The 25838-nt window shown below is 36.2% G+C and overlaps 2 protein-coding genes across 2 annotated transcripts; both read left to right on the plus strand.

Annotated features, from left to right (window-relative positions):
* Positions 1 to 426: 426 nt before the first annotated feature.
* Positions 427 to 8571, plus strand: MS3_00008796 (uncharacterized protein; the record flags this gene model as incomplete). The annotated part of the gene is made up of 2 exons (XM_012937654.3): positions 427 to 622; positions 7569 to 8571. 2 exons carry the CDS (start codon positions 427 to 429, stop codon positions 8483 to 8485), a joined length of 1113 nt encoding a protein of 370 aa, XP_012793108.1. The 3' UTR covers positions 8486 to 8571.
* Positions 8572 to 21124: 12553 nt separating this feature from the next.
* On the plus strand, positions 21125 to 22270 carry MS3_00000632 (uncharacterized protein). The gene has a single exon (XM_051208328.1). The coding sequence runs from the start codon at positions 21238 to 21240 to the stop codon at positions 21613 to 21615; it is 378 nt and encodes a 125-aa protein (XP_051065777.1). The 5' UTR covers positions 21125 to 21237; the 3' UTR covers positions 21616 to 22270.
* The last annotated feature ends 3568 nt before the right edge of the window (positions 22271 to 25838 follow it).

Consider the following 25838-nt stretch of genomic DNA (forward strand, 5'->3'; position numbering starts at 1 on the left):
TGTATACTCTCCCTCTCTCCCCCCTCTCTCTCTCTCTCATATTTATATACATACTACATACCATAGTAACACAATACATATCAAATTGTTTGTCACATCGATGTACTACAATGCGTGAATTCATTTAGACTTCATTGTGTTCGTTTCTAAGTTGTTCTTTACAAATCATATGATACTAAGTAGTAGTAGTAAGTAGTATGTATTAGTAAGTAGTAATGATAGAACGAATTGAATAAAATATATAAATATCCATTTCAATGAAGTGATATTTATTGTTTCCATATGAAATTTGGGATTATTTATTTAATTGATTCTATTGTTCTATGTAATATAATAGATAGATATTGAATTAGCATAGTGATTAAACAAACCTGGCAACAAAAACAAAAACACCAAAAAAAAAGAACACAACGTATTCCATAGTAAATGCCCCTATTTAAATTCATAATACCAACAATAAATCAACATAAAAAATGTGAAAATATATTTCGTTGGCTTGTTAAAGATTCTATGGATGATATCACATATGAACAATTAAATGAGAGAATACAAAGTATATTCTATAAACTGGATTCTTATAATAATAATGATTTCATCAAAGAGTTTCAAGTATTATGGTATGGTAAGTTGATATTGTTCATGATGGATTCATCTAATCACTATAGTCACATAGATACATATATTAGATATGTTCCCCCTCCCTCTTCAAGTGGAGCTATTTACTTGGGATGTATTTAAAAGGTCTTATTCTTGCACTTACATAAACATGTACTGATACTATGCCTTGATACGGCTGAGGGTGGGGAGAGTCAGCTCTCCTTCATGAAATGCTTTTAGTATGGGCCCGTCATTTCGCGTCGTTTAAGTCGGACAATGTTGTCGAAAGGGCTCTCCCCTTTAGTGGCCCTAGATCTGACTCCAATGTGATTGTAATGATGATTGTTGTTGAAATATATATGTCGCCTATCCTCGTATAAAATCATCGAATTTAATCGCGTTAGTCAATAACGGAATTAAATAAGTCAAATAACGAGAATGGACTTTTCAATACATATATTTTGTATATGAAATGACTGGAATAGAACAAAGCAAAACGACGCGCAATGGAGATGGATGGTAAGCCAACTTCCATTTAACCAAACGTTAATCAATATTTATAGTTACACAAAAATAGGTTACAGACATGTGATGAGTAATGGGATAAGAGGTGTATACACACCTAGGCACTCATATAAAACCAGTCAAGACTGGATGAGCGAATAAATGACAAGGTCAGAATAAGACTCATGTAGAATGAATAGAATGCGCTGTCCGAAAGCTAGAATAAGGTATATGGGCTTAACATAATAACTGACACTACATGCTCTTACATGGCCATGTGTATACAGCCACTACCACGGAAGTCTTACTCATTATCTTCTTGTCATTGGAGTATTGTTTACGAAATTGAGAAAACAAAAAGTAAATATCCAGTGCTTTAACTGGGTTAGTGGATGTGGAGCATTCACCTAGGTGAGTTGGAAAACACCGATTCCAAACTAATGTTGCAGATGAGCTCTAAGATCCTGAAGAAATATATAGTGTATGAATCAATCATTGGACATCGGCTACCATGCGACTGCATCTCCTCACGTCGCTCCACTGATTTGTGAATCAGACTTTTAGGTCGAAGGATCATGGTGTAGCCCTTCTAAGAAAATCACCTGTTTTGGTTTGAACACCCAAGTAGTATCACAGCCCACACACAAATCAACTGATTTGTGTAACGCATAAGTAAATGGTGCTCCTTTGTACCAATATATATGTGTTCAGATAAATAATAAAAATGGTAGGATTAAGGAATTACAAAGATATTAGTTGTATCAACCATATTCACTACAGTAAAGTAGACGATGAAAAACTACTGCCTCTCTATATACATTTAAGATCTTGTGATGGTAGAGAAGATTTGTGAATGATTTTTATGAAGTTCTGTTCTCAGAACTATCAATAAGAACAGATCAACATCGTGGTTTATAGGAGAACTTGTGAACTATACGTGGAGAAATTTGAACATTTCACTTCTAACTAAAGTTTGTACTGATGACTTCGTTTAAAAGAACGATGCAAGTTCCATAACTAAACCATTCAGTCTAGAGGACAAAACTTCATCAAAAAAACATTTAGGATCAACTATAAAAAATGACTTCCAAAGGGGTATATTCAATCTGTCTATTTATTATATCCTACTATTGGAATAATCCATAATTTGAAAAGTTCCAAACCACGGAATTCAATGAAAGGATCTACTCGTTTATTCAGTAAGGAAATATAATTAGGTTGACGTCATAGACAGATTCTAATGATCGATTACGTAATGTAAATAATAACGATAAAGGATTACTTACTTACTTACTTACTTACTTACTTACTTACTTACGCCTGTTATTCCTAATGGAGCACAGGCCGCCGACCAGCATTCTCCAACCCACTCTGTCCTGGGAACGATAAAGGATTGTGTATGTTCAAATAAAAAGTTCACCATTAGAAACCAGGAAGCATTGAACAACCGTTTCGTCCTAGTATGGGACTGCACAACAGTGATCACCCATGATCCTGCAATTCAACAGTCTTAAACATCAAACGGAAGATTCAAGTGAATTTAAACTTCATACCATTTCACAAGCTAGTGGATATTATGATTCAGTAGTTAAGTGGATAATACGATGGCCTTTGAAGCGAACGGTACTGGGTTCGTGTTTCGTAGTGAACATCAACACGGAAGTGAATTTATATCCATCTGATGAGTCCCAAATAGGACGAAATGGGTGTGCTGAATTCCACTGCTAGCCACCATCCATGTATACTTCTATTAATAGCTATCGATAGCCGATTCTTACGTTTTCATACTACTTTCTCCAACTTTATTTCATATCTTTCTCTTCAAAATGACTTGAATAGACAATGTTTTTTCTGAGAATGTCAAAGTCTTCCTCAACCCATATTTAACCATAGATCCTACGTCTTTGGTAGCATAAAGAGTAAATAAGATTCATTTTTCTGATAAACGGAACAAAACTAAGTTAAAACAAAACTATACCTATCTAGAATAGACGGATTTTAGCTAGTAGAGTAATCAAAGACGCTCTTTTCGTTCTATTTAGAACTCGTTAGCTGGATGTACCTGAATCATTCCATGACTCGAACCCAGTACCGTTTACTTGAAATACCATCGTGTTATCCACTTAGCTACGGTGTTCTGATAACTAACGAGTCCTAAATAGGAAAAAACGTGAGTCCTCGATTCCACCACTACTATCCACCATCCATCTCTGCTTATAATTCATGTGAATTAAGACAACATCGAGGCAATCCTTATAGAATGTCAATAAGAGAAAGAGAGTGACTGGTTCATTGCGACCCTTAACATCATCAGAAGATTCCAATTACTAACTTACTTACGCCTGTTACTCCCAGTGAAACATAAGCCGCCGACCAGCATTCTCCATCTCACTATGTACTGGGCCTTCCTTTCTAGTTCGATCCAATTGTTCTTCATTCTTCTCACGTCTGTCTCCATTTCTCGGTGTAATATGTCCTTTGATCTACCTCTTCTCCTAAGCCTTGAGGGGTCCATGTGAGGGTTTGTCTTGTGACAGTTGGGTGCTTTCCTCAATGTGTGTCCTATCAAATTGTCGCACTTCTTCCTGGTTTTTACTCATGCTGAAATCTGGTTTATTCTCTCCCACAGTACGTTTTTGCTGATAGTGTTCGGCCAACGGATCCGAAGTATTTTGCGTAGAAGTCTGTTAATAAACACCTGTATCTTTTGGATGATAGATTTCGTAGTTCTCCAAGTTTCCGCCCCATACAGTAGAACTGCGTTGACATTTGTATTGAAAATTCTGACTTTGATGTTGGTTGACCGACAGTTATTTTGAGTTCCAAATGTTCTTCAGTTGTAGTTATGCTGCTCTTACTTTGCCAATCCATGCCTTCACATCTGCATCGGATCCACCGTGTTCATCGGTGGATCAATACCAAACAAATTTCATCACATTGTTTGAGATGAGCTTCAGATGGCCAATATGACTTGTAATCACCTATAACTATTTCATTTAATTCAACATACTGAAGTGTAAATTTCATCAAACACTTCATTTCAAGAGTTTGAAGTTATTATCATCTAACCTTCTATGAATAGATCAGTTTAGTTGGATCTAATATGTTAAATTAAAAAAAGCACTAACATAGTGAAATTTACGACATCAAATGAAATCTTCCGTCAAAACTATACTGTAATATACCGTGTTCATGTACCAAAACAAATACGGGAAGGAACTGAAAATACTGAATTCAACAGACATATTAAACGATTGAAACTTTATAAGCAAAGACGGATGGTGTCTAGTGGTGGGATCCAAGACACTCATTTCGTCCTAATTTGAGACTTATCAACCTGATATACATGCATCACAGAGATGATCTTCACTCCAAGGCCCGAACCCAGTACCATTCACTGCAGATGTCATCATGTTATACATTTAACTACTGAGTCGTGATAACCACCTCATTGTGCAATGTGGTGAAGTTTTAAATTCATTTGATATTGTTGTCTTGTATCTTTCCATGGATGTTAAAGACCGCAATTGATCAGTCTTTTATTGATATATATGCATACTGTGCATGTTACCTCGATGTTACCTTAATTTACAAGCATTATAAGCAAAGATGGATAGTGGCTAGTAGAGGGATCCAAAATGCGTGTTTCGTTCTATTTGGGATTCATCAGCTGGATGTACCTACATCTTAGTGTTGATGTTCACACTGGAACAAGTGAATTTAAACATTGTAAATAGTCTTAGATACAATTATGGTTTATTTCGTTGGTTCCAATTACGTACACCTATTCATTACTGAAGAAATTTCTTCTGGTTCTACATTTATCCTGGAAATATTGATAAAAACTGGACTAAAATGAAAAGACTGATTATTGAGTAAGAACAAATAGAACATAGTTTCATTGATTGGTATTAAAGTATTAGATGACTTTTACAAAATTCTTCAATAGTGAGCAACAACGATCCAGCACGTGCGGCTCAAACCAAAGATCATTGATCTCGTGAGTGAACGCTTGACCTCTAGGCAACTGAGCCGCGATTCAACACTGTTTATGTATAAATTCAGTCAGTTTTGAATGCGAGACCGTGGATGCATACTGTTGAGGAGTCACATATTAGGATGAAACAGTCGTTCAAAGATTCTAGGTTTTCAATGATGGCTTAGCATAGACCGACTCACAAATTCAACTGTTATAATACTAAAATCTCCATAAACCCCTATTTTGATCTTACAAAATGTAGAAACTTCTCGTTCAGTACTTAAACATATACAATTAAGATCAGCAATTGAGCTAGTTAGCATTTTAATCGTCTGTGAAATCAACAAATTCAAACAATTCTTTTAATGTTACAATACTAAGCTCAGTATGAAATGAAAGCTTAGCTATTTGTATAACAAGATTTGACAACTACTTTGTCGCAGTGTGAATTCACGAATATAGGACCTTCATTCTCATGTACGAACGTCTAAATTCTAGACTGATGAGCCGGAGTATAAAATGGAAAGGAACTCAATGAAGACAACAGAGGATGGTCACCCAGTATCGAGAATTGGTTGATTGAACTTATAAATATACAATAATGACCTCCAACTCAGTAGTCTAGAGATTGAGCTTCAGTGCCCGAGACCAAAAATTCTGGGGTTGAATTCCTGTGATACAATCGTATATACTCACTTCTCAGGAGTCCCATACTGAAAAGACACAGATATCCAGTGTTTCTTGGTTTCCAACAGCATTAGAACTAACACCAGTCAGTGATGGAAAAACTATGGAATCATGCTTACCCAATTCAATTATGTGAACATAATTAACAATACCTATTTGCAGTTTACCTAATAAACTAAGTTGATAAAGACAATCATTGCAGAGTAGAGAAGGAGTATAATGCAGTTTCCAGTGATTAAATCTCATCTCAACAATAACCAACCATAAATATAAATGAAGCTGAGTTAAGAATCTACTGGTTAGTTAACATCAAATATCTCATTATGACTGACGGTTTGAACTATTTTGTTCTTAGAAAACCAGGTGGATTGAGTGATTGTATACAGACAGAATGTGGACATACTAACAATGGGTGACTGAATCTCGAACTGCAATATCAACAATGAAATGATTCATAGTATAAACATGATACAAGTGACTTGTTACTGGATCCCAAGTAACTCGATGAATAAACGAAAGTCTTTTCGTTTGTTTGGTAGTACTGTAGTGGAGGTGCATCTAACTGACGAGTATTGAATAGAATGAAACACATATGCATACATAATAAATGTCTTATTGAAATCGCCACTGTCGGTAGGTGATTCAGCGGTCTAAAGTTCAAACGTTTGTGTGCTATAATAATTGTCTTATCTTTGATTGTCTGTGGCAGAATCATGAATGTACATCCTTCGTAAGTTTCATACTAGGATGAAAAAACTGTCAAATACACTCTTATATTATTTGTTCGAATCTTTCCATTAATATTAAGGACTGTTATTAATTAATCTCATTAGGTAAGTGAAGTGTAAAGCAAACAGTATTGTGTTCGACTCTCAGGTTGCCCCCCCCTTCCAGTCAAATAAGTTGATGAAGCCTAGTAGACTCTTCTGGAGAAAAACAGGCCGCACCGAAGTACAGCACAACTACCGGGGCTAGGATAGCTGTTTATGTAATCGGTTGGAGTTTAACCCGTAGGGATCAACCTCATACATTCCATGAACCACTTTTGTGAATTTTTTAAATCGTTTTTCGATCCAAGAGTAATTATGCTGTGATTCTTTATGAATTTCGCATTCGATATGTAGATATCGTTCGAATGGTTGATTAACCCAATCTTTACCACCTGAATTACCTCTCACGTTAGTTCATAGGATTGAATCCCATTATTCAGGAGACACGACAAGGATGTTTATTTATTTATTTTAACACAAAAATATTGATACAAGGAGGCACCAAATACATATGCGCCACACAAATCTCATTTCATATGTGTAAGGGCTGTGACACTGCCCGGGTGACCAAACCGAAGCAGGTGGTTTTCTTAGGAGGTCACTCCCGGAGCCTTCGACCCGAAGGTCTGATCCGCAAGGCAGTGGAGCATCGTAAGGAGATGTAGTCCCATGGAAGCCGGTGACCAACAATTGGTTCATACGCCATTTGTTCCCGCAGGATACTGGAGCCCATGTGCATCATTGGTTTGGGATCCGGTTAAAGCGCCATACATTCGCTTTTCGTCCTCTCATTTTCGTAAACAACACCTCCGGTGAGAGAAGGCAGTAAGTAGGACTTCCCTGGTAGAGGCTATATACGCGTGGCCATGTGCGAGCATTTGGAGAGAGAGAGCGAACTCTCCCCACTCTCGGCCATACCAGGGCATTTGGAGGCACGACAAGGATGTGTGAATAAGGTTTCACCTCCTGTTCAAGTCCCAAAATAAAACTAATTTCATCTTTTGAATTCATTCAATTCTTTTAATTTCTAGATGGTGAAGATCTATGTCGTATTATTTCCACAGAACATCTTCATGATGCTATACAAACATTAGGTGGATTAAATGGTAATGAAAAAAGTATCCGATTTTATATAACAACAAATGATTGTGAACAATTCAAGAATCAATTGAATAGTTTAATAAAAGAAAAACAACCTAATGAATTACAATTACCCGATTTACCAGAAACATTAGATAAACTTGAAATTGATGAAAATGTTAAACATAGTAACACTGATCTAAATCACATAGAAACAAAATTAGATACAAAACAATCACTAATCGATAAATCAATATTATTCGATAAAAAAACGAATGAAATTGATCTAGATCATCATCCTATTGTACCTAGTGCACCAACATTAATGGATTCCAGTACAATGGATTTATTATGGTCATCATTACAATTACCACAATATAATATGAATTATATGAATATACCACAAAATGTTCATACATATACTACTTATACACCATGTACACAAGGATATTATTTATATAATAAAATGAATATAAGTAAATTACCATCATCATCCCTATCCCTATCCCCATCTCCATCATCATCGTTGTCGACATGTCTTCAAACCTATTCAATGAATGATCAGAAACGGTTGACAACCAATACATATAATACAATATTACAATTACCTAGTTCATCATTTCATTTAAACAAACGAAATAATCCATATACAAGATCATGTATTAACTTAGCAACCAAATCGAATATTACTAATATTAGTAATAGTAATGGTAAACATCAAATCGATATATCGGCTATTATTATACGATTACGTCATATGGGATTTCAACAAAGTGATATCTATTTAAGTAATATCATCAGACAATATAATGGGAATATAAATCCTATTTTAGATAGATTATCATTTGAAAACAATAAGAGACCATAATGTATCTGTACTGTTTGTTTATTGATTTGATAACTTACATATGGATTATTATTTGTATGCTTGAAATAAACTCATCTCTTTCATCATTCATGGTTGTTTTTTATCGAATTTCAGTGGTTGAGATGATGAAGTTAGATCATAATGGAAAAGTTGGAAGGATTAGATGAGTGTTTCGTCCGATTGTGGAACTCTTCGATAGTGCACATCTACAATTCAATTCACTGGATGGGAATTCAGTACTTATCGCTTAATTTCTATACTACTGAGCTGGCCGATGTTCAATAGTTTAATGTCTAACTTCAATTATTCACGAAATTGGGTGATACATCCTATTATTTAGCATTCGTCAGTTGGATATCCCATCTTCGATTCTTACCAACTTACTTACTTACTTACTTGCGCCTGTTACTTCAAATGAAGAATAGGCCGCCAAACAGCATTCTCCAACCCACACAGTCATGGGAATTCCTTTCTAGTTCTATCCAATTGTTATTCATTCTTTTCATGTCTGTCTTCATTTCTCAGAGTAATGTGTTCTTTGGTCGTTCTCTTTTCTTTTGGCCTCTAGGATTCCGATTGAGAGCTTGCCTTGTGACATAGTTGGATGCTTGCCTCAATGTGTGTCCTACCCACTTCTAGCGTTTCTTCCCGATTTCCTCTTCCTCCTCCACTGGGATCTAATTTGTTCTCTTCCATAGCAGGTTATTCGTGATAGTATCTGGCCAGCGTATCCGAAGTATTTTGCGTAGACAACTTTCAATAAACATTTATATCTTCTGGATGATGGCTCTTTGATTCTACTGTTCAATATATATATATGAAGATTATTGAGAGTTAAGCTTTTTCAGATGTTTCTTCATTTCTTCATTCTCCATTCAACTCCATTTTGATCAATCCTTTCTAGTTGTCGACATTTGCTATTCATCAGTTTCATGTCTGATTCAAACTTCTGAAGCATTATATTCCTTGATCTTCGTCTTTTCTATTTCCCTTTGAAATTCCAAGTTATCGCTTACCTCGTGATACAGTTTGATAATTTCCACTTGTAGCTCTTCAAATGGTTACTACCAGTTCCATTCGTCAGCAAAATAAGCCGGTACCATCTAGGGGTGAGGTGGATGCTCCTAATATGACTAGAAACTTCACATATAAACCGATACATTCAAGCAAAAAGATGAATGAAATTCAGTCAGATTGTTTCGTCTTATTTAAGACTCGTCAGTAGGTTATCTTGTCTTGGATTTTACTGTTCAATATGTTTATGAAAATTACTAGGAGTTAAGCTTTTTCAGACGTTTCTTCATTTTTTCTTATTATATCACCTCAATCATAGCGGGGTATCAAGTTTGGTTAAAACTTTTTGATTGAGATCATGAACCGATTGATGTTAGACCACCATTGGAAACCTGGAAGCACTGGACGGTCGTTTTATTCTATTGTGGGACTCCTCAGCAGTGCGCATCCACGATCCCGCTCGCGGGATGAACTGATGAATTGATATTGTGATCGAATTATCATTTTGAAAACGTCGAACTATTACTGATGAATGTACGTTCATAAAAATAGGAAGAAATTGCTTCAAGGCTATAGGTATAACATTTTCACGAATCTTTGAGGATTTAGCTGATGAATTAGTAGAAATCACAATATTCATTCATAAGAAGAAGGTAAGATATACATACTGAACAAAAGTGAAAGATTAATCAGTGATACACACTAAGGATTGATAGTCATACTCATGGAAATAATTCAAAGTTTGTCGGTCATCACCATAATCATCAATTTACGTACGCCTATCATCCGTCGATGAGGAGAATAGGTCACTCACCAACATTCTCTATCCAAGTCTGTCATGGACAATCCTAAAAAGTTATTTCCAGTTGCTATTCATCATTTTGATGTCTACTTCCAATTCTCAAGGCATTGTGTTTTTGGTCTTCCTCTTTTCCGTTCCTCTTCAGGATTCTATGTTATCTTAGTTTGATGATTTCCACCTGTAGTTCTTTTAGGGTTACTATCAATCCCAAGCCCAGATAAAGTAAGAAGGTTGGGCATGATGTCAACAACTTCACTCCTTAGAAACCAATGTCACCAGAAGACGCTAAGTCAAACTAATATAAAGAGTATGATTGGTCATTTGTATTTTTAATGCTCATAACTAATAAGTTCACGATATATATTGAATGGATCATGTATCTCACTTTGTTAATCCCACTTTTAGTTTGATTTTACTAACGGCGTAATATAAAGTCAGATACAGTGAACTTTTGTATATTCATTCATTTCATATGTAAGCACGGATTCGAAATACTCGTTTGGCTTTTGCCAACTTACGTCACCTATAGCGAAGGAGAGATATCTGTCTATCAATAAAAGGACGAGTATACTGCGCGTTAGTTCGTTCTGTTCTACTTTACGGCTGCAAAACGTGGAAGATATTCGTAAGCTACCAATATTTGACCACAGATGCCTTAGGAATATTGCTGGCATCTTCTGGGATCACCATGTAAGTAATAGTGAGGTTAGACGTAAGGTATTACGGAATGATGATGGTAAATCAGTTGATGAAGTTGTGAGATGGTTGGGTCATGTGTTGTGTATGCCTGAACATCGATTACCACGACGCACAATACTCACTAGTGTTGGAGACGGTTGGAAGACAGTTAGGGGTGGCCAAACCAAAACGTGGCATCAGTGTTTGAAGTCACTAACTTCTAATCTGAGCCATGTTGGTAGATACAGACTACTTGGTTAGGGTCCGCGTGACTATCGTAACCAATGGTTGGAGACTCTTGGTGACATGGCTCAAAATCGACCACAATGGCGTAGGTGTATACACTCTCTATCTTCCCTTAAACTAAGAGATTAAAATCGCTTCATATCTTTCTTTCTACTAACTAATTCTTTCTTCCTGTACTATATCCTTATTACAATCTTTCTTTTACATATCACCACCTCTGAATTAACTACTGCTATGAATCCGGTGTTCATCTTGTTGTGTTAATGAGGTATAGCAACTTGGACCGATGCATATATGTGACTGGTCCTACGTTGTAGCTGACTGACTGATATATGTGTACTAGTTAAATGTTATACAACAATAATTCGTTTTATAGTTGAATTCATGAGTCAATTGAAACTAGACTAATATAGAAAACCTGGAAATAATGAACGGCCGTTTCGTCCTGCTATGGGGTCAATGATCTAGAGGTTAAGTGTTCAAGCGCGAGACTGATAGGTACTGGGTTCGAATCTCGCGGGGCGGGATCGTGGATGCGCACTACTGAGGAGTTCCATACTAGAATGAAACAGTCGTCTAGTTCTTCCAGGTTTTCTATAGTGATCTAGCTTCATTTGTTTCATGAATTCAACTATGAAATTACTAAAATCTTCACAAAATCCCTTCTGATTTTAATTAATTAATCATTAAGTAGTAAACAGTGTAATGTTTTTTGGTAATTACTACCAGTCTAAACGACTCAATATCACTTGTACCAGGTTTATGTGTTAGGTGGTTGGAGTTAATTGACCGGAAACCCATTAACCTCATTTTTATGCTTATGAGAATTTGTTAAGAAAATGCCCCTGTACTATTTGGGGGTGAGATGGATGCTCCTAATATGATTCGAAAGCGATTCACCTACCTTCTTAGTCTGATGTATTAGCACTGATCTATTTGGTTCATGACTGATTCTATTTAAGACAACTAACTTCATTGATGATGTTAGAATCTGAATTTTGATCAGTCTTTGCTGTCGACAAATTTCAGTTGGTAAAAAAACCCAAGTTCTGGATCCTCCTGTTATAATGAGTGTGAACACAGGCGGTGACAACCAAATATATATTGTAATACGAAATTTCAGATTCTCTTAGTAAGATTTGAAAATCATATAGTAAATACTTCAGCAGTTATTCTCTCTTTTCGTCCTCTTTTCTTCGATCTTGTTAATCTTCTACAATCAAGCATTTTACTTTCTATTGGTGGTATATACTACTCATATCTTTCGATATCAGTAGCACACACCACACACTGCTATTTGATATCTTTCTATTCTAAATAGAATCTATTTAGTTTAGATCATTTTTGTTTGATTCAACGTAGGTTACAAACCGAATAGTTCATAAGTAACATCCTTCATTGTATTCTAGATTTAAACCAGAAGGAAGTTTTGTAGAGATTGTAATCATTCTAATAGTTGAGATCATGAATCTATTAAAGCTAGACAACAACTAGAAGACTGTTTCATCCTATTGTAGAAACACCTCAACAATGGCAATAGGTTCTGGGTTCGAATCCCTACGAGGCAAGATCATCAATGTGGACTGCTAAAGAGTTTTGTTCTCTGAGTTGGATGGTTTGGTCGTGAAGCTTTCATCGTTCTTCTGAACGACATCATCATCAGCACAAACTTCAGGTAGAAGTGAAGTGTTTGAATTTCTCCTGAAGTTTGTGCTGCTGATGATCTCGTTTAGAAGAACGATGAAAGCTCCACGACCAAACCATCCAGCTTAGAGAACAAAACTCCACAAAAATCATCCACCTGAGCTACAAAACTTCTCCACTGTTAAAGAGTTCTTAATTTACTTCAATATGAAACTATACCCTCCATGATATAACAAATAATAAATCACTCATTAATAGATCATACTTTCATACTCTGATACTTTCTTCCATACTATTCATAGAATGAATTTAATGATTACTATAAATAGTAGTTAAGTATATGGAACTAAATAGATCATCTCAATGATTGATCAACATAGTTTCAATTAGTAAACATAGTAACTATAAATCTAGTTCTTTTTTTTTATTGTGATCTTATGATCCATTGTGATTGACAATGGTTACAAACTAATCAATAATGGTAACATAAAAATCAATAATTTTTTTTGTTTTTTTCTCTAGAATGAAAATATGCTTTTTGTTAATATAATGGAGGCAATCAAATATACCTGGATACAAGATTACAGTTAAATATGAGAGTCATACAGTAGATACTTCATTGGTATAATGTCAATCAATTGTCTCTGACTTATGTGTTCTTTCGTTACCATACCAATTCATCTCTGCTCTCGTTCTCTTCTCATTGATCTTCTTAACCTTGTATTACCAGGCATTACATTTTCGATTGATGATAAATACTACTTATAACTAATTGACATCAGTAGTACACACTACAATCAACTAAGTGTTCTTGTTATTCAATGGTTTTTGATTTATATCAGGTGGGCTTTTGTGGAGATTGTAGTCATTTCAATGGTTAAGATCATGGAAAACCTGGAAGCACTAGACGTCCGTTTCATCCTATTGTGGGACTCCTCAGCAGTGCGCATCCACGACCTCGCCCCCTGTGAGATTCGAACCCAGGACCTACTGGTTTCGCGCGTGAGCACTTAACCACTAAACCACTGAGCCACTGAGACCACTGAGAAGTAGTGACCAGTGGAGTTCAACTAGATCTCTTGTGAGATAGTAACTCACTGAAGACAATGGTGAATGTGTCGCTCAATTTCGTGGATTAGTTGAAGTTAGACATTAACACCGTTCTGGGTTTGAGTCTCGCAGGGGCTGAGATCGTGGATGCGCACTGCCGAGGAGTCCCACAATAGGACGAGATGACCGTCCAGTGCTCCCAGGTTTTCCATGGTGGTCTAGCTTCAACTGACTCATGATCTTAACCATTGAGGATCTTGATTTGATTTTTTTTAAACTACTCACCAAATATTAGCAATTATCTGTTGTGTAATTCCAGTGTTACTGATCCGTAATAGAGTAGATGAAGTGATTAACTAGAAGTTGATTTGTAACATTAAACTCCTTAGAAATGTTCATCCACGATCTAACACGTAGAACTCAAATACAGGATTATCAGTTACACGCAAACGCCTGAACTACAGACTAATGAACTGGGATTTAATGGTGTTAATATCTAACGTCAATCAATCTACGATACTGCTCGACTATTACTCATTGTCTTCACATTTGATATGCTCAACTTCACTGGTCATGGCTTCTCATTAAAACCCCGAAAATTACCGTTAGCTCCCGAGTCATTGGTCTGGAGGTTAAGCGTTTGCGCGAAACCGAAGGTTGTGGGTTCCATACCCACGTGCGGAAACGTAGATATGCGTTGTTGAGAAATCTCATAGTAAAACGAAATGGCCGCCTAGATATAACAGGTTTTTGATAGTAGTAGTATAACCTTGAGCTATTCATGATCTTAATAAAAAATCAACAATCTCCACAAATCAATGTTGACATTTAATACGACATTCTTGAAGATGTTTTTAACCAACGAATTCTAAGCCTTGTAAGATCCCAAAGAGGCGGAATCTACTATGTAGAACAACTGTAAAGGGGTAAAACAGGCAGTAGCTTCAAATTGTCAGGGATTTCTGGGCACTAAGAAGCATCATATTGAGGAATGGATCTCTTCAAAAACCCTGGACAAGATTCAAGAAAGTAAGAACAAGTGGACAGCAATTAACAACAACCAGCAAAACAAGAACAGAGAAAGTCAAGGCAAAAGCTGAATACACAGAAGCAAACAAGTGAATTAGAGTTGACAAGCAGAAATACGTGTATGACCTAGCAACGACGGCGGAAAAAGCTACAAGAGAAGGAAATATGAAACAATTGTATGACACAACGAAGAAACTAGCAGGGAGATGTTGTAAACCAGAGAGGCCAGTCAAGGACAAAGAAGAAAAGTCAATCACTGAGATTCAAGAATAGAGAAACAGATGGGTAGAATAGTTCGAGGAACTTTCAAATAGACCAGCTTCATTGAATCCACCAGATATCGAAGCAGCACATACAGACCTTCCTATAGATGTCGCTGCACCAACGGTCGACGAAATAAGAATGTCCATTAGACAAATCAAGAGTGGGAAAGGAGATGAACCTGGCAATGTACCACCTAAAGCACTGTAGTCAGAAATAGAAGTAACTTTAAATACGTTCCACGTTCTGTTCAAAAAGATTTGAGAGGAACAACAAATGCCAACGGATTGGAAAGAAGGACACCTCATTGAGATACCAAAGAAAGGAGATATGAGCAAATGTGAGTACTACAGAGGCATCACACCACTATCCGTACCAAGAAAAGGTTTTCAACAAGGTGTCGGTCAGGCGGATGGAAGATTTAGTAGGCGCTCTCTTTCGAGATCAACAGACTGGATTCCATAAGGATCGGTCGTGCACAGACGGAAACGCGACATTACGGATCGCCGTTCAACAAACAAGTGAAAGAAACTCGTCACTGTACATCTACTTCTTTGACTATGAGAAAGCATTTGACAGTGTAGACAGGTGAACATTATGGAGGCTTCTTCGACAGAATGGAGTACTTGAGAAAATTGTTAACATCATACGGAATTCACACGACGGACTACAGTGCAAAGTGGTGCATGGAGGACAGCTGATAGGCTCATTCGAATTGAGGACCTGAGTCAGAATAAGCTGCTTAATTTCCTGCCTTATCTTTCTTCTAATGGCTGATGAAATTCTGAATACCTCGACATCTGAGAGGAAGCACGGAATACAATGAACAGTACCATAAGATAGAAAACAACATTTGTACAAGAATTAGCCAAATGTGTCTATGAATGAGGGAGGTAGTAGTTAATAGACAGGGAATAATTCAAGAATGGTAAATTGTATAATAATAGTTCATAGGTCAACATAAAGCTCATAAAAAGAGGAGCACGAATATGAATAGTTTAGTCACTTTACAATTATACAATAAAAGTATCCGTAGAGTATTAGTCCAGAAATAGATTCCAACAGTTACCATTGATTATGCTAATCGCGACATAACATATACATATGGTTTTCAAGTTGAATGAATAGTAGAATTAAACTATAGATTCTATCGATGTATACCTTATCAATATTGACTAAGCGACAAGCAGTTCTCTCGTTCATTACTTTGAAATTTACTTGCTTCCTTACATAGGCCTGTAATCCATCGTCGAGGAGAATAAGCTGATTACCAGCATTCGCCATCAGACTCTGTCCAGACCAAACTTTTTCAGTTGTTATTCATTCTTCTCATATCTGCTTCTATTTCCCGTTGTAATGTGTTTTTTGGCGTTCCTCTTTTCCGCTTCCCTTCAAAATTCTAAGTTAGCGCTTACCTCGTGAGGCAGTTTGATGATTCCCGTAATGTTTGTCGTATCCACTTTCAACGTCTTTTCCTAATTTCCTCTTCAACTGCAAGTTGATTTGTCCTCTCCTACAGTATGCTGTTGCTGATGATATCCGACCAACAGACATTGAGTATCTTATATAGACAATTGTTTATAAATACTCGTACATTTTTGACAATGGCTGTGATAATTCTCTATGTTTCAACTCCATACAGTAGAACTGTTTTGCCATTCGTATTGAAGATTGTGACTTTGATATTGGTTGACAGACGGTTGTTTTCAGTTTCATATGTTCTTGAATTGTTGAAATGTTGTTGTTGCTTTTCTAGTCCTTGCCTTTACATCTGCATCGGATTCTCCTTGTTCATCGATGATACTTCTCAAGTATGTGAAGGATTTCACATCTTCCAGAAAATAAACATTCATCGTATAAACTATTCTTGTGGAACAAGCTATATTGTTCTCATGAAACATTCTCTTTCGTGATTAATACTCAAACAGTACTTCAGACGGCCATCTATAAATGAATACAAACAAGTCAATAGTCTCAATTTTCAACAGCTAGTGAACAGTTATCATTTACCTTTACCAGAATTCTTAAGTAATGTTACTCACAAATTCAGATAAATTGGCTAGACCAGGGTTTGGTTTTAAACATCATGCACATCTGACCAAATACAATGAACTCACTAGCTTGGTAGTTGATATGTGAGGGTTTGAAGCGATTAGTATTAGCTTGAGATGCAGATCGATCTAGCTAATGAATTCTAAGGAGGATTCCACTGCTACCCATGATCAAAAATGTACTAAGACTTTGATTAAAGTACAGTGACTAGATGAAAGTTTATATAATAAGACTGGCCAAAATTAGTGTTTCGGAACGTTGAACTGGGTCACAATGATTCAAATCTCACAAAATTACAGATAGGCAATGTTGATATGTGGTTAACCGGTATGAAAGAGACTAAGGCCGGTGTTCTTCCTACTAATGGCAACTAATCAACTTTAAACTCCGTTACTGAATGTTATTTTTATTTGAATATTCCTCCTACGAATTAAGTGTTAAATTGGCCAAAAACAATAATAATAATAATAATAATAATAATAATAATAATAATAATAATAATAATAATAATAACTGAATTTGAATAACATAGACGCTTACAGATTTTGTGTTACGGATTATGCTACTTGTGAGTAGTATAAAAAAATAAACTAAATAATTTTTGCTGTATAGAGGGTACTATTACTCTTCACTATTGGACGAAAATGAAAAATATGATTGAACACGAAGTATTAATTCTTAATTAATTTTCATATCCAATCAAATACAATCATAAAATATGATCGCTAACTTGAATAACCAACAGTAATAATAGTTGAGAAGATTGTTAGCTCAGGTGGATGATTATAATGGAGTTTTGTTCTCTGAACTGAATAGTTTAGTCGTGGAGCTTTCATTATTGTAAGGAGTGATAAAAGGCATTAGGGTGAAGTGGCTGGTACTATGTCAACCTCATATAGGTTATTATATCCTCTGAACAGACCAATTTATACACTCTTCTCAAGCCACACTTTAACCTAGTTGATATTTTGTTTCATAACCGTGACTGTTGTTATTTGAGTGTATGGGTGTTAGACGTTTATCCTATTCATAACGTGTCTCTAGCTTATTTTTGTCTGGAGTACGCTTGATGAAAATGAGCTGATCCATTCGCCTTCTCCACTGCGCATCACTTCGTTTCGTTTCACTTTGCCTTGTCCACTTCGTTTCTCTGATTATCTGTTCTGATCAATGAGTGTATGAAATATACAAATTCAAAATCCATTCTCTTATTTGGCTTATTTTATTCTGTTATTCTCTAACGTCAGTTAAGTCGATAATTATATATAAGGGTAGCTGGAATGTTTATTTTGATAATAATCAGCATACGGTTTGACTGGAGTCAGATAAAGGCCGATTAAACGAGAACCAGATTTAGGATGTGCGGTTTATAAACATCACAAAACTCGTATACTCACAATAATTATATGCTAATAAATGACAAGTTTTAAACTTTTAGTTAGAAGCCGTGACTAATGGAGCTTAGACAATGGAATATGGTCACATATATTAAGAATCGATTACAGTTAGACATATATACAGTATTGAATTCCAGATGTGATCTAAAGTCTAAGCGTCCATGAAAGTAATCGTAATTCCTGAGTATGATTCCAGGAGATGGGGTTGTGGATACTCACTATTGAATACTCTCATAGTAGAGCAATACACCTTTCTAGTCTCCTCAAGCTTATAATGGTGGTCCATCTGAGGTAAAACTGTAATAAATATAACCTGAAAACTGAATCAATCTCCTACGTACATGATTGTGGATGTGTACTGTTGAGGAGTTCCGTACTGAGGTGCAACGGCCTTTCCGTGCTTCCAGGTTTTCAACAGTGGTCTAGCTTATATTAATTCATGTATTCAACTTTGAAAGTACTACAATCTTCAAATATCCCCAATATTCATAGTAAATAATTGTAATTAGACCTCTTGTAGTTATTCTACTTTTAATACGTAGATATTCAATAAAAATCAATATCAGATGGGTTTTGTGGATATTATAGTAATTTCAATGGTTAAGGTCATGAGTCAGTTGAAGCTAGACCACCATGGAGAACCCCATGATCTTAACCATTGAAATTACTATAATATCCACAAAACCCATCTGATATTAATCAACATATGCTCACTAGTGAGTGGCTTCAAGAGGTATATCCTGGAGTTCTAGTGAGTAGTAGTGACCACTGGAGTTCAACTGGGTCCGTTGTGAGATAGTAACTCACTGAAGACAATGGTGGATGTGTCGCTCAATTTCGTGGATTAGTTGAAGTTAAACATTAAGGCCGTTGGATGCCGGCCATCTCAGTGGTCTAGTGGTTAAGTGCTTCGCGCGCGAGACCGGTGAGTCCTGAGTTTGAGTCCCGAGAGGCGGGATCGTGGTTGTGCACTTCTAAGGAGTCTCAAAATAGGATGAAACGTCCATCCAGTGCTTCCAGGTTCTTCATGGTGGTCTAGCTTCAATTGACTCATAATCTTAACCATTGAAAAATAAATATAAAATTGAAATCATGTGTAAACAAGGATAAATGAATCAATGGAAAAATGAAACTTCTGTTAAAATGTAATAAAAATACTTCATCCTGTATACACTATTGAGAGATATTCACAGATCTCTCATCATATGTATCAAATGTATTCAATTTCTATAGAACATCCTATGAATGCATTAACCCAGGGACTAATATGTATCTAATTAGATAGAATTCATCTAGAAATAGTCAGAAAGTTTTCAAGTGTATGTTTTTTTTATATTGAAATCATGAATTGATCGATGTTAGACGATCATTGAAAAGTTGGGAGCATTGGATGACCGTTTCGTTTTATTATGGGGACTTTTCAGTATTGCGCATCCACGATCCTGTCCGAGGGGTTAGAACCTGGGAGATTCGATCTTCTGAGCGAATGCTCAATCACTAGACCAACAGTTTAGAAGAACCTACACTTTAATATTTGATTCAGTTATAAACAGAAGAAAAAATTTGGGAATAAGAGACTGATCATTTGTGGACTTAAACATCAATAGGAGGATTCATGTTAACAATATCAAGTGAATTTAAACTTCACCACATTGTACAAATTAGTAACTATCAGAAATCAATAGTTAGGTGGATAATGCGGTGATTATTTATTTTATTTTATTTTAACACATAGATATTGATACAACGAGGCACCAAATACATATGCGCCACACAAATCTCATTTGATATGTGTGAGGGCTGTGATACTGACCGGGTGACCAAATCGAAACAGGTGGTTTTCTTGGGGGGCCACACCCGGAGCCTTTGACATAAAGGTCTGATCCACAAAGCAGTGGAGCATCGTAAGGAGATGCAGTCTCACGGTAGCCGGTGGCCGACGATTGGTTCATACGCCATTTGTTCCTTCAGGATACTGGAGTCCATGTGCACCATTCGTTTGGAATCAATGTTTTCAAACTCCCCTAGGTGAACCTTCCATGTCCACCAACCCGGTTAAGACGCTAGACATTCACTTTTCATCCTCTCAATTTCATAAACAACACCTATGGTGCGAGAAAGCAGTGAGTAGGACTTCCTTGTCAATGGTTGTATACAAGTGTCCATGTAAGAACATTTCGAGAAGGAGAGCAGACTCTCCCTATTCTCAGCCATACCAGGGCGTTTGAAGGGGGGGGACTGATAATAAACGAATCATTTAAATACACATTCATATAACATACAAGTTAACTTTATGGCATCGTTTCTAGTCATTTTTTTGTTTCATTTATAACAAAATAAAAGACAACAAACCAAAAAACAACTTACCAGATTTACGATAAAAACAGTGAAAAAAAAGAAAAAAAAGAGAGAAAAAAAGAAGAAAAGAAAACATGTTTTCATTTCATGAATCTGTCTCAAAACTAACAGAAATCACTATAGAGTCAACAAAACATGTAACCATTTAGGGTATATAAATAACAATAACAAACTGATACCTTCTACTTATCATTTGATATTACTGATTTATTGAATCATTCATGAATCATAGAAACATTTGGATCATTATCTTTATTAGTTTACAATTATTATCATTAAAACGTATAAAATCTGAAGAGAATAGCAACAACAACAATGGAAGTACTGAACAAAATGGAGACCATCATGATAGTTCTCCTTATCCAGTAGTATTCCATGGAAACTCGACTGATGATGAACTTTATGAATATGAACTTTTGAATCAAGCATCTAATGAAATGAAAGAAGAACTACGTAAAGAACTTGAACAATTTCAACAAATATTAGATGAATTAACTAGAAAATTAAGATCAATTCCCAATTCAGCAAATACATATATGATGAATATATTATTCATGAGTATTTGTATCATTTCATTGAATCTATTTATTTATGTATAAATATAAAACTACTTATTATGATGATTATAAGTAGTTTATGTTTGCTTTGTTGTAATATTGAATATAATTTATTAGCAAAGTTATGATTATAATGCATAATGTGATTTTCTTTTATTATAATGGATAAAATGATTGTAATTTCAATAAAATCATGATTTTTCCCCACCCTTAAATAATTGTATTTTTATACTACTTAAATACTTAATAATAAGTAGTTAAAATATTGTTTTCTAATTTTGTTTTTTTGGGGGGGGAATTATATGACTTAGCTCTTATTCATTTCTATTTATAAAACATAATTATCAGTAGAGGGGTTGTGGTGATTGTTAAGTTTTTGATTGAGATCATGAATCGATTGATGTAAGACCACCATTCGTGGATTGGTTGACGTTAGACATTAACAACATTGGATACCGGTTCAGTGGTTCAGTAGGTTAAGCGTTCGCGCGCGAGTCTGAAGGCCCTGGGTTCTAATTCCACGAGCGTGATCGTGGATGCGCACTATTGAGGAGTCCCACAATAGGACAAAATGGCCGTCCAGTGCTTTCAGGTTTTCAATGATGGTCTAACATCAATCGGTTCATCATCTCAATCAAAAACTTAATTAGTTAAATTGAAATAAGTTGTTTAGATCCTTTGAAGTATATCGTCTGTCAAATATAATGAAATATAATAGAATTTTATACACATTTATTATTTTAAAGGTAATTTATAATCACACATAGATTTTTAGTACGGCGTCGAGTCGCGGTTGACTATGATCACCACTACAGGAAGACTACGTGCCAGTTAACCGATAAGATCCCCGTAATCCAAATATCAGAAGGCAGTTGATGGCTGTAGTCGAGATGTATTTGCTGGTGATCTCGTAATATTGAAAGAATACCGAGATCGTTCCATTACACCAGTCGCGTTCACTTGATAAAAGTAGGTCACTACAGATTATAATTGGTATCAGATACCGATCTATTGAGTAGTCCTCATTAGAATCGCTTTGAGAATATAATGAGTAAAATTACTACAATCTCCACAAAACCCTCTTTCTGATAATAATTTTCACGTGTTCTCTTCTGAATAGCTTCAAGATGGACTTGATGTAGTTCTAGTGAGAAGCTGTGAACAGTGGAATTCAATCCGTGTCGGGTATGACATAGTTGTCTGCCTCAGACAATCGATGAAGAGTTGAGCAAGATCATGGTTCAATGGAAGCTAGACATTAGCACTGTTGGATACCGGTTTCAGTGGTGTCGAAGTTAAGCGTTCTCGCTCGAGACCAAAGGTCTTGGATTCGAGTGTCACGTTCGGGATCGTAGATGCACACTGTTGAGGAGTTGAGTTGGTGGTTCAATGCAGTCAACAGGAAACCCTGGACCCGGGCTCAATGCTATTTGGCACTCGTCGGCAAGGTGTACCTATAATTTTGAGGGAATTAGTGCTCCCTGACGGATTCGATTGCATGTCACCAAGCTTCACACTCAGAGACGTCACCACTGGGCTATCAAAGTAGCATGTAACCTGGGTCCAGGGTTTCCTGTTGACTACCTCCAACCACCATCTAATCTCAATATGGTGCACAAAATGTCAAGTCACCTAGACTAGTGGACACATTGCAACTTGGTCGATAGTATTCGATCTGCACTAAGAAGGACTTGATACACATGACATTGATCACCACCCAGTGATCAATCATTTGTGACTGTTGAGGAGTCACATATTAGGAAGAAACGACAATGTATTGCTTTCGTTTTCTCAACGAAATCACCATTACGACCCTGATTTGTCTACTTACTAGTCTATGTTTAATACGTAGAGAGAGAGAGAGAGAGAAAGAGAGAGGAAATGCTGCCTCGATCTTGTGACATGTTAACTTACTTAGTATAACTCTAATTCTGTTGTTATTTCGATTTCTCTCCGACTTCTTTGCTGTTCTCTTTAATTCAATCTTTTGCTGGTAGATATTCCACTTTTAATTGCCGCTACATGCTACTTATTATCTGTCAGTATAAGTAGTATACACTACATGAGTAGTTAACTGATTTTAAATTAGGTATGACAATCTTTGAATTAATGTACTTACTAGGAATTCCCGAAACAGTGTAATTAAAGCAAGACAGATCGAGAAAAGCACAAATGAACTTAATGTGATTGGGATTCGGAATCGGCAGGTTGTAGTGGCTGATCCTATGTTGAGTCCATAAAGATTATTCTAGCCCTTAAATGAACTGGTATGGTCGAGTGTGGGGAGAGTCAATTTTCCTTCTCCAAATGTTCTCACATGGACGCCTGCATACAAACACTGACAGGGAAGTCCTACTCACTGCCTTCTCAGCACTGGGGTGTTGTATATGAAATTGAGAGGACGAAATGTGAATATCCAGTGCTTTAACCGGGTTGGTGGATATGAAGGATTCACCTAGAGGACTTGGATAACCCTAATTCCAAACTAATGGTGCATATGGACTCCAGTATCCTGAAGGAATAAATGGCGTATGAACCTATTGTTGGTCATTAGCTACTATGGAAATGCATCTCTTATTGTGGAGAAGTATAGGAAGACCACCAACATTCTCCATTTAACCCAATATTGGGTAATCCTTTCCAGTTGTTTCCGGTTTCTATTCATCCTTTTCATATCTGCTTCTATTTCCCGACATAATGTGTTGTTTGGTCTTCGTCTCTATCATTTCCCTTCAGGATTCCAAGTTAGGGCCTGCCTCGTGATGCAGTTTGGTGATTTTTGTCATGTACTTCCTAATTTTCTCTTCAATTGGAAGCCAATTTGTTCTCCCTCACAGTAGGCTGTTGCTGATAGTATGCGGCCTTTTTGTTTATCGATGATGTTAACTAGGTACGTGAAACTTCTCATCTCTTACAAAGTTTCTCCACTAACTCAGTGGGTTTCATCAAATACTGACACCAAACCAATCACAATCGATGGAGAAACTGTAGAACAGGTGGAAACATTCACGTCTCTGAGTAACATCATCTATGAACTTGAAGGATCTGATGCAGACGTAAAGGTGAAGATTGGCAAAGCAATAACAGTAGTCCTACAGTTGAAGAACACATGGAACTCAAAACAGCTGTTTGTTAACAAATATCAAAGTCACAATCTTCAATACAAATGTCAAGATAGGTTTGCTGTATGAAGCTGAGACGTGCAGAACTACCACAACCATCATCAAAAATGTACAACTATTGATAAACAATTGTCTATGTAACATACTTTGATCTCACTGAACTAATGTCGAGTTTTTCATTAATCAACAAACATTGAATAATATCAGTAACAAACCTCACTAGTCATAATTTATATCACACTCTGTAAACCACTGGGAGATAAAACCCGACTCACACATCCTTTTCATACCTCCTGGATAGTGAGACTTATCCCATGAACTAATATGAGTAGTAAACTGGGTGATGGAGATCGGACTAATCAACCACTCGACTGATACTCATAAACGATTACAAGTGCTACAAAGAAAATTAATAGCACATCTTTAACTGCAAACTCAGCTATCCCTCCTCCTGTAATAGTGCCGTGTTTCGATATAGCCACTTCTTCAGAAGATCCCACTAAGTCTTACCAAATTCATTTAGGCTGGAAGATGGTGGAGGGGGGGGTGAGAAACCACTACAAAAGGAATTGATTGAGGCTTTTAGAAAGAAAATAGCAAATCAGACATGAACTATATCTATGACACATATATCATTGTTTTGTATTTCCAATCATGTTTTTTTGTTGTTGATAAAAACAGAACAAACAAGTCATCATTGTCTTAACATGTTTACTATTTTTTCTGAATTGAACAACAAAATGTGACGATGATGGATATTGAGTTATATAGTAACTAACATGGTATTGAACTATGTAAGGTGTAAGTAAACATGCCAATATTAAGCTATTGATATATGTAATGGGAAGATCGATTGGAGAACTTATGTATGTACACCTGTTACACCTCATTGAGTAGCATAGACTAACCATTAGCATTCTCCATTCAACTCTGTCCTTGATCATCTATTTCATGTCTGCATTCAATTCTCAACCTGTAGAGTGTTCTTTGATCGTCCTCTTTCCCGTTTCCTTTCAACATTCCAAGTTAGGGCTTGCCTCGTGATGCAATCTGATGTAATTCTACAATGTATGTCCTATCCACTTCTACTGTCTTTTTCCGATTTCCTTTTCAAATGGAAGCTGATTTATTATCTCCTACAGT

The sequence above is a fragment of the Schistosoma haematobium genome, chromosome 6 (assembly GCF_000699445.3).
Source record: "Schistosoma haematobium chromosome 6, whole genome shotgun sequence".
Lineage (NCBI taxonomy): Eukaryota > Metazoa > Platyhelminthes > Trematoda > Strigeidida > Schistosomatidae > Schistosoma > Schistosoma haematobium.